The 19,131-nt window shown below is 37.3% G+C and overlaps 2 protein-coding genes across 6 annotated transcripts in view; one reads left to right on the top strand and one right to left on the bottom strand.

The window, feature by feature from the left end:
* The window catches only part of LOC125263159 (SLAM family member 5-like), a 49,282-nt gene extending 35,400 nt beyond the window's left edge, over positions 1 to 13,882 (top strand). For both annotated transcript variants that reach the window (XM_048182072.1, XM_048182073.1), the window contains exons 2-4: positions 12,270 to 12,584; positions 12,739 to 13,035; positions 13,299 to 13,882. In XM_048182072.1, coding sequence (XP_048038029.1) covers positions 12,270 to 12,584; positions 12,739 to 13,035; positions 13,299 to 13,426 — 740 coding nt within the window. In that variant the 3' untranslated portion in view covers positions 13,427 to 13,882. The remainder of the gene's footprint in view (positions 1 to 12,269; positions 12,585 to 12,738; positions 13,036 to 13,298) is intronic.
* LOC125263156 overlaps positions 13,144 to 19,131 on the bottom strand; it is a 32,748-nt gene continuing 26,760 nt past the window's right edge. Inside the window, exons 4-7 of one of the 4 annotated variants that reach the window (XM_048182068.1) lie at positions 18,005 to 18,358; positions 17,626 to 17,742; positions 17,479 to 17,536; positions 13,144 to 13,421 (exon numbers count right to left, since the gene is read on the bottom strand). In XM_048182068.1, the coding sequence (XP_048038025.1) occupies positions 17,496 to 17,536; positions 17,626 to 17,742; positions 18,005 to 18,358 (512 nt within the window). In that variant the 3' untranslated portion in view covers positions 13,144 to 13,421; positions 17,479 to 17,495. Of the gene's footprint in view, positions 13,422 to 16,963; positions 17,283 to 17,478; positions 17,537 to 17,625; positions 17,743 to 18,004; positions 18,359 to 19,131 lie in introns of those variants that run through there. The other 3 variants (XM_048182070.1, XM_048182067.1, XM_048182069.1) reach the window with 3 other exon arrangements.

Genomic DNA, 19,131 nt, shown 5'->3' with positions numbered 1-19,131 from the left:
TTGATGTCTGTGTGTGCCTAAAATATAATATATATAATTTTTTATTTCTTCAGCACATCTTTTCTGAAATCCTTTGAATCATATTGTAAAAGCAGATTTTCTGCTGTAGAATCACAGTGCTGCTGTAATCAATCATGTAAATCTAACTCAGAGATTGGGCTCTAAAGGAGTTCAGTGATTCAGATCAAATGATGATTATGTGAAAACATAACCAACACCACCTGATTATTTTTTCTCTTTGCTTGTCTGGCTGTTATGACTCAGTCAACAGCCCAAACAAACTCTAATATTAATAAGGCAAGGGTCAAGAAGCCCAACTAAAACAAACACTCATCTCCACGATGGTCGCTTAAACATTGTGATTTTCTCCTTTGGTGATTCTGCGTGTTCGTCTATATCGGATGTTCAGAAGACGTCAAAAAAAGATGTCATAAAAACTTTCATTCTGGCTCCTCAGTGGACGTCTTTTCAACCTGAGACAAGACCTCAAAAAGACGTCTTCTGGACATAATTTGCTCAGTGGGATGAGGTGATAGTCGTGGTTGAATGGCACATCAATGTTCCTCAGGATCTCATCACGGTATCTGCATTCAAAATGCCATCAATAAAATGCACCTGCCCATACCATAACCCCACCGCCACCATGGGCCACTCGATCCACAACACTGACATCAGAAAACCTCTCACCCACACAACGCTATACACGCTGTCTGCCATCTGCCCCGTACAGTGAAAACCGGGATTCATCCGTGAAAAGAACAGATGTTGCAGCAGCTGTCCAGGTAGCTGGTCTCAGACGATCTTGAAGGTGAAGATGCTGGATATGGAGGTCCTGGGCTGGTGTGGTTACATGTGGTCTGCGGTTGCGAGGCCGGTTGGATGTACTGCCAAATTTTCTGAAACGCCTTTGCAGACGGCTGCTGGTAGACAAATGAAAATTCAATTCACGGGCAACAGCTCTGGTGGACATTACTGCAGTCAACATGACAATTGCACGCTCCCTCAAAACTTGCGACATCTGTGGTATTGTGCTGTGTGATAAAACTGCAAATTTTAGAGTGGCCTTTCACACCTGTGCAATAATCATGCTGTCTAATCAGCATCTTAATCAATCCACCTCACAGGAGTGGCATATCATCTGGACAAAGGAGAAGAGCTCACTAACACAGATTTAGACAGATTCACGAGTTCACGCTTACAAATAAGTCAGATAAAATAAATGGTATACGTATTTGGCGTGCTGTCCAGAGAGAGGGCTCCAAGCTCAGTATTTGGCCCGAACAGAGTACCCCCACCCCCCTATTTAAGTTAGGAAGTAACCAAGTGAGTGTGAGGAGATGGGGTGGTGGAGGGATGCTGAAAACTGTTGAGGATTCATGGGTGAGTTGACTGGTTACCCACACAGCAGGGGACTCCTAGGCGGATCCGCATTCAAGTCGCCAAACCCGCGTGACTGTCACATCCGTTTTGACGCCGCCCAGAGGATCAGATCCGCATCCGGGCGGCACCATAAATTCTTCCGTCAATCAGCGGATCCTGAGCGGACCCATGTCGGATCCGCGGACGCGCACGCGCCTTTACTGTAACGGTTGTATCAATTTGCGGGTCCCAAACGGACCCGCCGCGGAGGTAAGGTTTTAATCGCGGATGCGGAGCGGATGCAGCGCGGAGCCAAGGCGGGTCCGTGATCCGCCTTCGTTGCGGATCCGTCACTGCGAGCAAGTGGACTCCGATACGGGTCCGTTCGCGGCAGAGGTGGAAAGTCCAGGGCTCAGAAAGTAAAAGTCCTGCCATATTTTTTTTTCCACCCACTGAAGCATTAATGAGATAAATAAGTGATTAATTGAGTGATGGTTGAGCATTATTGAAGACACCTGATGATAACAAGCAGAATCACCAAAGGAGAAAATCACAATTTTTAAGACACCATCACAGTGGTCATGGTTTGCTTTAGTTGGGCTTTTGACCCTTCACTTTTTAATATATGAATTTGTTTGGGCAGTTTTAACTGAATTATAACAACCAGACAAGCAAAGAGAAAAGCTGGCCAGGTAACGTTGGTTATTTTTCACATAATCATTATTTGATCTGAATCACTGAACTCATTTAGAGCCCAATCTCTGAGTTAGATTTACATTATTGATTACAGCACAAAATCAGCTTTATCAGTATAATCCAAAGGGTTTCACAAAAGTTGTTCTGAATAAAACAAAAAAGTATTTCTTTCAGGCACACACAGACATCAAGAATCAGCCTGTGAATCTCAACAACGGTGACAAGCAACATATTCTGATCAACAGATCAACTCTGAACATTAGAAAACAAGCTACTAAAAAGTCCCATAAAAACAGCAAAAAACAAAATAGTGAGAATAAAGAAAATTACTAAAAGAATTAAGCTCATAATTTATTCATGCAGCAATGCATGATGGAGCCGTGGATGAGTTTTGATTGGTGGCACCCAGAATGCACTGCAACATGCTTTATGATGGCCACCACTGTTGAGATTCACAGGATGATTCTTGATCTCTGTGTGTCTAAATGAGGGCTTTTTTTCCTAAGAACTTTTGATGAAACCTTTGAATTATTTTGAAAAAAAAAAAAATGGATCTTGTGCTGTAGAATCACAGTGCTGCTGTAATCAATAATGTAAATCTAACTCAGAGATTGGGCTCTAGATGAGTTCAGCGATTCAGATCAAATAATGATTATGTGAAAAACATAACCAACACCACCTGATCATGTTTTAACTTTGCTTGTCTGGTTAGTTTTAATGCAGTTAAAAACTGCCCAAGTAAATTCTAATGTTAAAAAGTCAAGGGTCAAGAGCCCAACTAAAACAAACCCTGACCTCTGTGATGGTAACTTAAAAATTGTGATTTTCTCCTTTGGTGATTCTGCTTGTTATCATCAGGTGTCTTCAATAATGCTCAACAAACTATAGAGTAGCACCAATCAGAGGCCGCATTTTTATGATGTTATCATGTAGACTTCTAGTATTTTACAGTATTTTAAAAATACAAAAATACAAAACACTAATACACTGTTCAGTTATTGTAGATGATATTAAGTTTTGTTGAACTTAGTGAAAATGTCATTCCTCCACCCATCTCTCCTCTCCCCAGCCAGCAGAGCCATGTGGGGCCCAAATGGGTTTGACCTGGGCTATCTAACTGGGACCCAGCCAGTTTTGCACCCAGTTTCCATGTAGGCCCCACATGGATTTGTTTATTGGAGGTAATGAGATAATTAAGTGATTGAATAATGATTTTGTATTAGTGAAGAACACCTGCTGTTAACAAGCATAATCACTGAAGGAAAGAGAAACACAAGAACTACTTCCAGCCACAGCCTTGGATGAAATCAACTGAAGATAAAATACATTACATCTCTCAAGATCTGATTAAACATCTCCACAAACAACATTAGCTTCACTTATTACTAACCAGGGTTGCGTTTCCCAAAGCGAACTATGGTCGCAAGTTCCGTCGTTACCAATAGAGTTCAATGGGACTTGCGACCATGGTTCACCAACGATGCTTTCGGGAAACTCACCCCAGACTGACTTTATTTCTGTCAGACATCTACAGAAGTTTGTATTAAGAATTAAGAAGAGGCTTAGATGTTGATTACTTATTTGAAAGTAATAGTTTGATTTGATGTTACCATTGTGGTGATCAGTGTGTGCTTTAGTCAGGCTCTTGACTTTTTAACATTAGTTTTTCTCTTGACAGCTGTGTCTGTTTGTTATGGCGAGAACAGCAAGAGAAAATATAATCAGATGCTGTAAGCTGATTGATGATAAGAATATAATCATCATATATTGGCTTAACTCATTGATATTGGGGTAGTATGTTATTAATTCTGTTTTGTTGTTATGATTCTACAGCAAGAGAATAATAGAATTTAATCAGAACATCAAAGGATTTATAACACACCATTTACATATTTTGGGCTCCTGTGAGTTTTACTTGCACACAGACATCAAGAATCAGCATATGAATCTCAACAATGGTGACATGCTTCATGGTGCAATGCATTCTGGGAGCCATGGATAAGTTTCGTATGATGCACTCAGAATGCATTGCACCATGAAGCGTGTCACCATTGTTGAGATTCATATGCTGATTCTTGATGATTCTTGAACATCTAAACATCTTCTTAATTCTTAATACGAACTTCTGTAGATGTCTGACAGAAATAAAGTCAGTCTGGTTAATAATAAGTGAAGCTAATGTTGTTTGTGGAGTTGTTTAATCAGATCTTGAGAGATGTAATGTATTTTATCTTCAGTTGATTTCATCCAAGGCTGTGGCTGGAAGTAGTTCTTGTGTTTCTCTTTCCTTCAGTGATTCTGCTTGTTAACAGCAGGTGTTCTTCACTAATACAAAATCATTATTCAATCACTTAATTATCTCATTACCTCCAACACTGATTAAGTGTTACATTAAACAGCCTGTAGTGTGCACACTAAGCAGTGTTCATTTCATCTGGGCAAATCCATGTGGGGCCTACATGGAAACTGGGTGCAAAACTGGCTGGGTCCCAGTTAGATAGCCCAGGTCAAACCCATTTGGGCCCCACATGGCTCTGCTGGCTGGGTAGAGATGCTGGTCATATAATTAGAATATCATCAAAAAGTTCATTTTTTTTATTGTAAATTATTTTTAAAAATAAAACTTTCATATATTCTAGATTCCCTACATGTAAAGTAAAACATTTCAAAAGTTTTTTTTTTTTGATGATTAGAGCGTACAGCTCATGAAAGTCCAAAATCCAGTATCTCAAAATATTAGAATATTTCCTAAAAATCAATCAAAAAATGGATTTTCAAAACAGAAAAGTTCAAGTTATTTAAAGTATGTTCATTTGTGCACTCAATACTTGGTCGTAGCACATATTACAGCAAATGACTTGCTCCTAGCACAAATTACAGCATCAGTGAAGTGTGGCATGGAAGTGATCAGCCTGTGGCACTGCTGAGGCACTATTGAGCCTTCAGATCATCTGTATATTGTTGGATCGACTGTTTCTCATCTTTCTCTTGAAATATCCCATAGATTCAGGGGTCAGGCATGTTGGCTGGCCAATAAAGCACAGTAATATCATGGTCAGCAAACCACTTGGAAGTGGTTTTTGCACTGTGGGCAGGTGCTAAAGTCCTGCTGGAAAAGGAAATCAGCATCTCCATAAAGCTTGTCAGCAGATGGAAGCATAAAGTGCTCCAAAATCTCCTGGAAGATGGCTGCATTGACTTTGCATTTGATAAAACACAATGGACCAACACCAGCAGATGTCACGGCCCCCCAAATCATTACTAACTTCAGAAACTTCCCACTAGACTTCAAGCAGCTTGGATTATGTGCCTCTCCAGTCTTCCTTCAGACTCTGGGACCATGATTTCAACATGAAATGGAAAATTTACTTTTATCTGAAAAAAGAGGACTTTCGACCACTGTTCACTGTCCAGTTCTTTTTCTCCTTAGCCCAGGTAAGATGCTTCTGACATTGTTTCTGTTTCAGTAGTGGCTTGGTAGTCCTTTTCCTGAAGATGTCTGAGTGTGGTGACTCTTGATGCGCTGACTCCAGCTTCATTTGACTCATTATGAAGCTCTCCCAAGTGTCTGAATCGGCTTTACTTGAAGTTGACAGTATTCTCAAGCTTGAGGTCATCCCTGTTGCTTGTGCACCTTTGCCTACCCAATTTCTTCCTTCCAGTCAACTATGCATTTAATATGCTTTGATACATCACTCTGTAAACAGCCACCACATTCAGTAATGACCATCTGTGACTTACTCTCTTTGTGGAGGGTGTCAATGATTGTCTCCTGGACCATTGCCAAGTCAGCAGTCAACCATTAGTGTGGTTTCAAAGAACAAGAGATACCCGGAATTTATACTGTAGGGATCGTCATTTAATGAAACTCAAATGTAAATATTCTAATATTTTGAGATACTGGATATTGGACTTTCATTAGCTGTACGCTCTAATCAACAAATTAAAAAAAAAAAAAAAAAAAAAAACTTTTGAAATGTTTTACTTTACGTTTAGGGAATCTAGAATAAGTGAAAGTTTTTCATGATATTCTAATTATATGACCAGTACATGTGGTGAACATGTTTTAAAAATCACTTACTGCGCATATAATGTCTCCTAGTGGTGGCAGTCCTGGGGCCGTATTCACAAAACATCTTAAGGCTAAAAGTAGCTCCTAACTTGGCGATTTAGGAGAAACTCTTAAAAATAATGGGCGTGTCAGTCCTAATTTTAGGACTCCTAAATTTTTGCTCTAAGAGTATTTCACAAAGCATTTTAGCACTAAAACTAGCTCCTAAATCTGTGAAACATTAGGAGTAGTCAAGAGGACTCCTAAGTCACTACCCCGCTAGAAATTTTACGTTCCCAGAACATTCTCAGAACGTCCCCACTGGTGTTGAGTAACGTTCCCATTATGTTCACAGACGGTCACGATGTGGAGTTCTTTTAAGGTTTGGGGGACGTTATTTGGTGGACCTTCAGGGAACATTCAAGACATTCTCTGAACGTTTAGGGAACCATACTTTATTTGGAAATGTTCTCAGAACGTCCCCGCTGCCCTTGTCAAAAACTTGACTAATAAAAGTGGCTGTTCAAACAAAAACTATTTTCACTTAAAGCTTTTTACAGGTATTTCCTGGATTAATATTATGAAACCTTTTCTTTAAATTGCAAATCTCTTGCATTAAGTCATTAGCTGACAAAAACACACACATGAACTAATGTAACTGCTGTATCACTGCATCAGCAACTACACAGTTACTGTCTTTAAAGGTGCCCTAGAACTTTTTTTTAAAAGATGTAATATAAGTCTAAGGTGTCCCCTGAATGTGTCTGTGAAGTTTCAGCTCAAAATACCCCGTAGATTTTTTTTAATTAATTTTTTTAACTGCCTATTTTGGGGCATCATTAACAATGCACTGATTTACACTCGACGCCGCCCCTTTAAGACGCGAGCTTCCTGCCACACGAGCTGTCGACTATATTACAGCGCATTTACAAAGTTCACACAGCTAATATAACCCTCTAATGGATCTTTACAAGATGTTCGTCATGCATGCTGTATGCATGCTTCGAATTATGTGAGTAAAGTATTTATTTTGATGTTAAAAGTTTTATTCTGAGTGAATCTGAGGCTGGGCTCCGTGGCTAACGGCTAATGCTACACTGTTGGAGAGATTTATAAAGAATGAAGTTGTGTTTATGCATTATACAGACTGCAAGTGTTTAAAAATGAAAATAGCGACGGCTCTTGTCTCCGTGAATACAGTAAGAAACGATGGTAACTTTAACCACATTTAACAGTACATTAGCAACAACGAAACATTTAGAAAGACAATTTACAAATATCACTAAAAATATCATGATATCATGGATCATGTCAGTTATTATTGCTCCATCTGCCATTTTTCGCTGTTGTTCTTGCTTACCTAGTCTGATGATTCGGCTGTGTGCAGCTCCAGACGTTAACTGGCTGCCCTTGTGTAATGCCTTTTATAATGTTGGGAACGTGGGCTGGCATTATGCAAATATTGGGGCGTACACCCCGACTGTTACGTAACAGTCGGTGTTATGTTGAGATTCGCTTGTTCTTCGGAGGTCGTTTAAACAAATGAGATTTATATAAGAAGGAGGAAACAATGGGGTTTGAGACTCACTGTATGTCTTTTCCATGTACTGAACTCTTGTTATTTAACTATGCCAGGGTAAATTCAATTTTTGAATCAAGGGCACCTTTAAATAAAGCAACATGCAGCAGAACATAAGTGTTTCTGGATCATCACTGACTGAAGCACAGGAGCTACCCTTCAGCACAATGGTGACACATAAAAAACAGATAACACAAACAACATTAAACAATAACAGGGGCTGTATTCACAAAACATTTTATCTTACCACTAAGAGTTCTCCTAAATAGCAGTAAAAGTTTTTAGCTAAGAGTTTTCTCTTAAAAACCTATTCACAAAGCTGCTGAGACAAACTTTTACTAAGGAATAGACTGAAGTCTTAAGCTAAGAGTAAGGGCGGGGTTGACCTCATTGCTATGGAGTAAACACACAGTGATTGGCTGATGGGGGAGGAGTCAGTGATTTAATCACAGAAATATTGTAGAATGAGGTGTCATGTTTCCATATTAAAATAAAGGTTATAAAATACAAATGTTGCCCTATTCAAATAAATGTTTTTTTAATAAAAATGTTCCCACAGTCAAAATAAAATGTTGCCATATTGTTGCCATAAAGGAGCCAAATTTTTTATTTTTTTTTACTCTATTAAATTATTTGTAAGTGTGAACCCATGAAAACCACTGCCACAGGTAATCAGACTTTATTTATTTGTTAAAGATTAATTTTTTGGCGTCTCATCATAGATTCAAATCTATCAATCAATTTTTTTTTTTATTGCATTGCATTTTATTGCATTTATGAAGAAAAGGTTCAGCAGGTAAGGCTCTGTCGCTATTGTCTCAATGGTGTTCAGTGTCTTTGTGTGGATTAGGACTGTTTGTGATTTGGTCTTAGTGACTTAGGAGTCCTCTTGACTACTCCTGACGTTTCACAGACTTAGGAGCTAGTTTTAGCGCTAAAATGCTTTGTGAAATACTCTTAGAGCAAAAATTTGACACGCCCATTATTTTTAAGAGTTTCTCCTAAATCGGCAATTTAGGAGCTACTTTTAGCCTTAAGATGTTTTGTGAATACGGCCCCTGGGCCCGTATCCCTAAAGATTTTGAGAATCCTCTCAGAGAGCTCCTAACTTAACCTAAAAATTCCTTGCCAGGAGTTTTAGCTTAGAAGTGATTCCAGAACATTTTCAGTGAACTCTGAGAAAGGAATGGATGGAAAATCCTATCTTAGTGAGGAGGTGTGGTTGACCCCGTTGCTAGGTATGAGTCATCATTTCAAAAGCCGTGATTGGTTGATCCTACAAGTTTGATGAAAATGAACTTTTGGTGATAATGAGCAAAGGTTGTACCCTCAAATCAATAAACATAATTATACACTCTAATCTTATGCAGACTGTAATTGTAAATAATATTTCACATTCAAGAAAATATCTGGAAAATGAATAGTAAGCTGTAGGGGTTATAGCCTAACATTAGAATCTAAAATATGTGAAAGCTCATTACACCCTGTTCAAATAACGATTCCTGTCTTATTTGCTCAGATTAATATCCTAGCTGGCATATTTTGTACTTTCACTCCCATATGGACCCCATTGAAAACAAGATGGTCTATCTCAAGGGGCTGTCCTTAATGAAGTAGAAATTACAACGTTACAACTCAGTGTGGTCTTAACGAGGGTAACACGGCTCAGCTTTTATCAATGTCTGTGATTGCTGGCTGGTCTATTTATGAAGGCTTGTTAACAAATATCCTACAAACAAAGGAAAAAAAGGAATCGCAAGCCGAACTGGACTGAGGAGCAAGGTTTGTTGCTGGCCCAGTTGGTGAAGTAATTGCATCTCTAAGGAGATCCACCACAAACATGATTCCTGCACGATCCAATCTGTAGCGTCTCAATAATTCCCTGTCATCCAGTGTTTGCAGGACATCTCTCCTGCCTCCTCTGTTGGCCATTTTGTGCAGCTGCTTAGGGGAACTCCTAAGCCACTAAAAGTTCTCTTCCCTGCTCTTAGCAGATCTCGCCTTAGGAGCCCTTTTAAGCGCTAGGAATCTTTAGGAATAGCTTTTATATTAACTGGGATTTTCGTGTCACTTTTAGGGGAAATTCTAAGAAAACGTCATGACTCTGAGAATTTTCTTAGAATTTGGCCGCTAGGAGCCACTTTTTGCACAAAAATTCTTTAGGGATACGGGCCCTGATCTCTCTAGATATCTGCATCTTCAGTTATTACAAACCACTCTGACTTTGTTTCTTTCATACAAATCTTCTTAATGAGGTGTTGATGTTTTATCAAAATTTATAGATATCACCGTTACGGAGGTAAGCGCTTGCTTTAGTTGGGGTCCTGACTCTTGACAATTTGACTTTATTTTTTCTCCAATTGTTGTAACTGTTTTTCTCTAAAGCATTTGTTATTATAAAAAATTGTGAGAAAATAAATATGATGAATTGGGTTTGGATGCTTAGTCATTGTTGTTGATTTGATCATCATACAGTGACCTTATTCCCTGATCTTTGAATATTGTGTTTTCTTTTATGTAGATATATGATAATGCATAAGATCCTGTCCTTCTTTAAAAGTTTTTATCCTTATGCAGAAATTATTCAGACAGCATCATGTAGATTCACACAGACATCAAGATTCTGCGTATGATCCTCAACAATGGTGACAAAATTTTCAGATAAACAGATTAACTGAAAATCACAAAACAAGCTACTAAAGTCACAAAAAAAGATTTTTTTAGTGTCACCATTGTTGAGGATCATATGCTGATTCATGATTTCTGTGTGAGTCTAAAAGACACTGCTCAAAACTCTGTATAAAATATAAAAAAAAAAAAAAAAAAACTAATAAAAAAGGAGAGAAAAAAAGTTGATGCAAAACTGACATTTAACACACTCATAGTTTAGACTCTGGAGAAGACCAGTGAATCATCAGCACTAAACATCCAAATTCATCTGACCTGACTTTCTCCTACATCTTTTGCTATAACAAATGTGTTTTGAAAAGTTAAAGCAGCCAAAGAAAGTCTAATAATTAAACAGCAAAAATCAAGAGCCCATCTAAAGCAAACGCTCTCCTCTATAACGGTGACTTCAAACTTTATTATTTTCTATAAAACACACACACAGAAGGCGAAGTTCTTGTGCAACTTTGTCTAAAAGTGACGAAAATTCAGAAATTTTACAGAACATTTGGGACATAAAACGTCCTCTTTTGGTAATGAAAGAGCTGCAGTTCAAGGTTCCTTATATAATTTTAGGGGGACGTTCCAATTTGGTTTATTTTATGGTCACATAAGAACATTACAATGAGGATATTTAGGACATTAAACTGAACGTTGCTACATGGTCTTCTGTTGGTCATCTAATAACGTTCCCGATGTGAGTTTAGGGGAACGTTCTATTTTGGTTATTTTATGGTCGCGCAAGAACGTTACAAAGAGGACATTTGGGAAGTTATCAGAATGTCCTATAGTGATAGTCCCCTAAACATTCCCAGAACGTCCTGAATGTTCCCTGAAGGTCCACCACGTTCTGTTAACTTCCCAAATGTCCTCTTTGTAACGTTCTTGCATGACCATAAAATAACCAAAATGGAACGTCCCCCTAAAGTCATATAAGGAACCTTGAACTGCAGCACTTTCATTACCAAAAGAGGACGTTTTAGGAATGTCCCGAATGTTCTGTAAAGGTTCAGAAATTTCATCACCTTTTGAGAACTTTTAGGGAACATTGCGTAAGGTCCTGAGAACGTTGCCTTCTATGTGGGTAAGACCAAATCACAAACAGTCCTAATCCACCCAAAGACACTGAACACCATTGAGGCAATAGCGACAGAGCCTTAGGTGCTGAACCTTTTCTTCATAAATGCAATAGATTTTGATTTATAGATTTTAATCTACGATGAGACGCCAAAAAAAAAAACTTTAACAAATAAATAAAGATTGTCTGATTACCTGTGCCAGTGGTTTTCATTAGTTCACACTTACAAATGATCGAATAGAGTAAAAAAAAAAAAAAAAAAAACACACACACACACACACAACATTATATTTTGAATAGGGCAAAATTTTTATTTTTAAACCTTTATTTTAATATGGAAACATGACACCTCATTCTACAATATTTCTATGATTAAATCACTGACTCCTCCCCCATCAGCCAATCACTGTGTGTTTACTCCATAGCAACGAGGTCAACCCCGCCCTTACTCTTAGCTTAAGACTTAAGTCTATTCCTTAGTAAAAGTTTGTCTCAGCAGCTTTGTGAATAGGTTTTAAGAGAAAACTCTTAGCTAAGAACTTTTACTGCTATTTAGGAGAACTCTTAGTGGTAAGATAAAATGTTTTGTGAATACGGCCCCTGATGTTCGAAGACGTTGTCTGTATGCACTGACTGACTGATTTTGAAATAAACACTTTATTCCCATCAGATCATTATTCCTCTGATGTTTTCCAGCTCATCTGTTCCTTCATCAGTAGACTCTTTTGTGACTCTGCTGCTGTTCTTCAATTCATATTTAAAGGTTACCAACTACAGCTGATTTCAGACTTTATAAACAATAATAACCTTAATCTGTATAAACTCTGTTTGTTCATCAGGTGTGTTTGGTGATTCAGTGTCAGTGATGGAGGGAGATTCTGTCACTTTATACACTGATATTACTGAAATACAAGATGACAAGATACTGTGGAAATATGGAGCTGAAAAGTCTCTGATAGCTGAAATCAATAGAGCTGCTGGAATCTTCTCCACATATGATGGTCCTTATGGAAGATTCAGAGACAGACTGAAGCTGGATCATCAAACTGGATCTCTGACCATCACAAACACCAGAACTGAACATGCTGGAGTTTATAAACTAGAGATAAGAGGAGCGAAACTGACAACAAAAACATTCAGTGTTTCTGTCTATGGTAAACAGACATCATTTGTCCTGCACATCACATACTGTATATTTTATTTTTCACATACTGAAATTTTATAATTTGAGGTCACAGAAACACTCACTGTGATCACACTAAACACATTAGATTTATCCAGATTTGTTTATTCTCTGATGTTTTTCAGCTCGTCTGCCTGTTCCTGTCATCAGCAGTAACTCTTCACAATGTTCTTCATCATCATCATCATCATCAAATTGTTCATTGGTGTGTTCAGCTGTGAATGTGAGTCATGTGACTCTCTCCTGGTACAAAGGAAACAGTTTATTGTCCAGCATCAGTGTGTCTGATCTCAGCATCAGTCTCTCTCTACCTCTGGAGGTGGAATATCAGGATAAAAACACCTACAGCTGTGTGCTGAACAATCCCATCAGCAACCAGACTCAACATCTGGACATCACTCACCTCTGTCACACATGTGCAGGTACGCAGCGCTGATATTATTTGCATTTATACACTGAATTAATTAATTGATTTATCGAGGCTTACAACTTAAGATGCCAGAGATGATGAATGAGCTTGTGTCAGCATATAGTCATGACTTTCCTAACAGGTTTTATTTTTCTTATGTGAAGCACAAAAGGAGTCTTTTTGGCTTTTTTATTTTAATTTTGAGTTTGTCACAACTAAAGTCATCTTGTTGAAAACTATGTTTTATTATTGCTTATTTGTTTTTGTTTTTTTCAGAAGTCCACGCCCCTTGTTGTGATTCTGTTGAAACTGTGCTCCGATTGGTCGTCACTGCTCTGATGGGCGTGGCTGCAGCTGCTGCTGCTGTTCTTCTGGTCAATGACGTCAGATCTACAAGAGCTTAATTAAAGAAAATAGAACTCATTAAACATTGTGGCATATATTGGAGTTTTAATCAGTAAAAATGAAAATATACGTGGTCTAATTGTTAAGTGATGGTGAAAAGAGGCTTTGCTTACTAATTCTTTCCTCTGAACTGGATTGTTTGAAGTTCATTACCAGAATCTGGTGTATTAGGGCCATCTGCTGGCCAAAATTATGAATATTCTGCAATATTTCATTTTATTCTTTAATGCCTTCCATTTTACATTTGTTTGTTAATTACAGTTTTCATATTTTTACTTAATTTGTTCTTGCTTTTTTTCAGTTTGTTTCATATGCAGCATCCTCACAAATACAAATGTAAAAATATTTGTCACGCCAATAAATCACTAGAATTTAACTGAAAATTGAATATTACCTACCAAACCGATATACATCTATAAATCATGTATAAGCCTCAATTTTAATTGAAGGGGTATCAAAATAAAAATAAACTATTACTTGTATGAATAATTGCACTTGATTAGAAACATTTTTTTTAGTATCAGTTTATTTAAAACCAAAAACTGTGAAAATATACACGTCATAAAAAAAGCTAATGAGAAATAGTGCAATAAAGTGCAACAGAGAACAGTGACAGACCCATTTTTAGCAGCCTTCGTTCTGGAAGTATTTTACCTATTTATTTGTTATTATTGTAAGTACTCAAGTGAACAAAATATATAACACTGGCCTAGTGGTTTTTGGATATTTTACTGCAAAAATATTACATATTGTATATTTAACTATAGATATCACATCAAGTCTGTCTGAAAGGTTTATAAAGAATCATTAAAAAAAATCCCTATGGAGAAAATAAATAAGATTTTAACTTCCAGAATCTGTGCTGCCAAATAAGTTTCAAAGTTGTTGATAAACATTACAGATATTATAGCTCTTTTCTTTTCTCAAAGACTGGAAATTGATGTCAACATCTGAAGAACAATTAATGTTCTAAACAGTGACATTTTCTTGCTGTCTTGATGCTACAAACAGTGAAATCACACAATTGCTCTGCGTAAAAGCATAGGCTAAAATATTAAATGTATTACAGGATTATAAGTACTCTTATAAAGTACTTTTTTGTTTGTACTATCAAAAAATCAGATCAATAAGCTTATTCATAATATCCTTGAAATATCCTTGCTTTATGATAAAATTATAAATTAAAGGATTAGTCAACTTTTAAATAAAATTTCCTGATAATTTACTCACCCCCATGTCATCCAAAATGTTCATGTCCTTTTTTCTTCAGTTGAAAAGAAATTAAGGTTTTTGATGAAAACATTCCAGGATTTTTCTCCATATAGTGGACTTCAATGGAGCCCAGACAGTTGAAGGTCAAAATTAGTTTCGGTGCAGCTGGAATGTTTTCATCAAAAACCTTAATTTCTTTTCAACTGAAGAAAGAAGGACATGAACATCTTGGATGACATGGGGGTGAGGAAATTTTAGTGAACAAATCCTTTAACTCCCAGCTAGAAAATATGAGCATCACAGTTAATATTATCTGTCTACAGTATCCATGGGTTTCATGTGACGTCACTGTATTTTATCGCTGCCATATTTGTGTCCGGTCACAGCTGCACGACCTGTTTAAGTCTATGGTGACAGCAGCTACAACTACAAGAGGAGGGCCAACGAAACACTCTCAGAAGGTTCACAACAAGTTTACAATATATCTGGGATATGTGGTGCTGTTAGCCGTTTCAAAAGTCGTCAGAGAAACCCCGAACTACAATTTTATTCGATCCCGTAGGAGTTAGATCAGCGGAATTGTTGGCTTCAATCAGAAGGGACCACACCACTGGCAGCCAAACAGCAACGCACAACATTAATAACTGCTGGGACTGTCATTTACATAACATTATAACGAGAACACTATTGTAATAAAACGTTGTGAATTTTCTGTGTTGTTTCTTCAACATGTTGTTGTGGGAAGAACGCGTCTACTGGAGTTAAAGGTGCCCTAGAATTGAAAATTGAATTTACCTTGGCATAGTTGAATAACAAGAGTTCAGTACATGGAAATGACATACAGTGAGTCTCAAACTCCATTGTTTCCTCCTTCTTATATAAATCTCATTTGTTTAAAAGAACAGGCGAATCTCAACATAACACCGACTGTGACGTAACAGTCGGGATCATTAATATGTACGCCCCCAATATTTGCATATGCCAGCCCATGTTCAAGGCATTAGACAAGGGCAGAACGTCTGGATGTGCACAGCTGAATCATCAGACTAGGTAAGCAATCAAGGACAATAGTAAAAAATGGCAGATGGAGCAATAATAACTGACATGATCCATGATAACATGATATTTTTAGTGATATTTGTAAATTGTCTTTCTAAATGTTTTGTTAGCATGTTGCTAATGTACTGTTAAATGTGGTTAAAGTTACCATTGTTTATTACTGTATTCACGGAGACAAGAGCCATCGCTATTTTCATTTTAAAACCCTTGCAGTCTGTATAATTCATAAACACAACTTCATTCTTTATAAATCTCTCCAACAGTGTGTAATGTTAGCTTTAGCCACGGAGCACTATCAAACTCATTCAGAATCAAATATAAACATTCACATAAATACCATACTTACATGATCTGATATGCTGCATGACGAACACTTTGTAAGATCCATTTTGAGGGTTATATTAGCTGTGTGAACTTTGTTTATGCAATGTATTATAGAGTTGAGAGCTCGGGGGGCAGGGAGCGTGAGATTTAGAGGGGACGCGCGCTGAATCGGAGCATAGTTAATTATGCCCCAAAATAGGCAGTTAAAAAAATGAATAAAAAAAAATCTATGGGGTATTTTGAGCTGAAACTTCACAGACACATTCAGGGGACACCTTAGACTTGTATTACATCTTGTGAAAAAACATTCTAGGGCACCTTTAAACATTGATAACTCAGTTCAAGCTTCACTTGTGCATTTGCATCCTTTTGTGCAGTTAAAACTCGTAAATATTAAATTTATGAAGTATAAATATCTGCCTACGTTACTTAGTTCAAGTTCATCTGTGCGTGATTTTGTGCAAACAGCGTAATATTTTTATATTGTATACATATCTAAATTATCTTATATAGGATGTTCCGTTGAGTTATTACAAATGTTTACTACTGTAATATTAAAACTTTCATATTTTTTCAAAAACATTATTTTTAATAACTAGCACTTATATAGATCTTGTATTATTTTCATTAACACATGGTTTGATTAATAATAAGGATCACGAACAATAACTTTTTTTCCTCAAATCATCTCATTTTGATAACATTACTGTTTGAGCTACGCGAGCTGAATTAACACCAACTAAAGCGCTTTGCTAGGTTAATTTACTCAACGGAACACATCCTATATAGGGCAATTCATATATATTTATACAAGATAAACATAATATTACAACTTATATTTGCACAAAATAATGCACGCATGAACTTGAACTAAGTAATGCAGTCAGAATAGCTTGTTGTGGATGCGTTCTTCCCGTAACAATACGCCGAAACACAGCAACTAGAATTCACAATATTTTAATACAATAGTGTATACAATTAAAATGTTATTAATATGACAGCCACAATCGTAGAAAATGTTTTGTGTTGCTGTTTGAGCACTCACGCTGAAGCTAAAGATGACCATCAGTACAATGAAGCGCTGCTGTGTTAGTTGCCATCTCGGACACAAATATGGCGGTGGGCATAGCGGAAATGACGTCTTTGAAACCCATGGATAGGCAAAGATAAGTGCTTCATTATTGATAAGGGAATAATGTTGCGGAAGCTGTTGCGATCATCTCAGATTCTATGACCTCTGTTTTTCCTGTCATTAAGGATCTGTAAGAGAACAATGAATCACAGAAGGTTAATGACAAAAATAAACAGTTACAGAAATGAGCACATCTGTCATTAATCTGTGAATTAGGTTTGAAATGTTTAATTCTTATCAGGAAGTTTTTGTCAAATCAACAGATCTGAAAGATGTAATTTCATAGTTACTACCAAGACAAACTACAGTAGAGCAGTATCTTACCTCGTTGATGGAGCTTTCTACAGAAACAAAACAGTGTGTTCTTTTCCCCTCATGACTGCTTTGAAAAACAAATCACACACATAATGAAACACTCATTTTGCACAATAAAGATGTTTTCCTCTCATACTTTCTATAGGTGATACTTGCCATTTCTGGAGATCCTGCGGCGACGGTAAATCACAGCAACAGCAGCTGCAGCTACAAACACCAGCAGCAGAACAGCAACACTTATTCCTGCTGCAGCACCTGAAGAACGACCTGAATCTGGAACAGATAAAGAGAAACAGTCATTAGTGTGAATATATCTGTCAGATTGATCTATAACATTTTGAGATAACAGACGATCTGAGAGAGTAAATCTAAATCTGATTCTGTTTTAAGGTGAACAGTTTCTTACAGTAAAGTCAAAAGCAAGTCAGTGAGCAAGTCATTGAGCAACTAAAATAAAGAAATATAACAAGACCCTCTTTCTTTATATTCCAATGTAAAGGTACCAAATCCCTGAATGTCTAAATTACACTCTTACCAATGACAGTAACACTGAAGCTCTTTACACTGCTGATGCTGATGCTGCGGCGACGACGAAGGCTTCTGTTGTTGATCAGTACTTCATATTCTCCAGAGTCTGTGGTTCTGGTGTTCATGATGGTCAGAGATCCAGTCTGATGATCCAGCTTCAGTCTGTCTCTGAATCTCTCATCACACTGAACATCTGTACAGATCTTACTCTGATCTCCAGTGATTTCAGCTATTCGAATCTCATTAAAATACCACATCATCACATCATTTGGGTTGTTTATTACACCAGGATCTAAAGTAAGAGATTCTCCCTCCTTCACTGACTTTCTCTTCATTTCATCTATTTCAGCAGCAGAAACACCTGAAACACAAACCAACAGAGCTTGAAGTATATTTTTGGGGAAAAGAAACTCCACAACAGAAAAACTGAAAATACATGTAATTGTGCATTTTACACAACTTCTTTCTTGATTTTCTACCTGTAAAGCAATTTTTTTTTTCTGAAAAGGTTTAAGAATGTCCGTTTGTCCAATTAGGAATAAATATGGCATATATAACCTGGGACTGTTCTAGGAAAAAAGTTGTTTAAGAAATGACAGACTTCCAATCCAAGATGGGCATTTTATCATGCTCATTTCCTAAAATAGCTTAATTATCACAGAGAAGAAGAAGGTCTAGGCTAAAACCAGGCAAAATTTGGGCTGTCAGTGAACATTTAATAGACCAAATTTGCTTACATAATCCATTATGTAAGCAAACAAAGTCAACAATGATTACAAGGTGTCTGGTTTCATTTGCTCTATTAAATGTTCACTGACAGCCTAAATTTTGCCTGGTTTTAGCCTAGACATCAAGGTTGTGTTTGGACGGCTATTAGATGCTGGGTTTATTTACATTAAGAGTAGTAAACTTTGATGGGATAAAAGGTTTGATATTTAGGGCCCAAGCGAAAATTCGCGCAGGGCCCTCTTGTTTTTCTAAGGATTATTAGGGCCCAAGCGAATTAAGCGCGCAGGGCCCTCTTGTTCTTCTAAGGATTATTAGGGCCCAAGCGAAAATTCGCGCAGGGCCCTCTTGTTCTTCTAAGGATTATTATTAGGGCCCAAGCGAAAATTCGCGCAGGGCCCTCTTGTT

This window comes from Megalobrama amblycephala, linkage group LG2 (genome assembly GCF_018812025.1).
Source record: "Megalobrama amblycephala isolate DHTTF-2021 linkage group LG2, ASM1881202v1, whole genome shotgun sequence".
Taxonomy (NCBI): domain Eukaryota; kingdom Metazoa; phylum Chordata; class Actinopteri; order Cypriniformes; family Xenocyprididae; genus Megalobrama; species Megalobrama amblycephala.
Note: the sequence above shows the minus strand (reverse complement) of the source record. Positions and strands in the feature narration are given on the sequence as shown.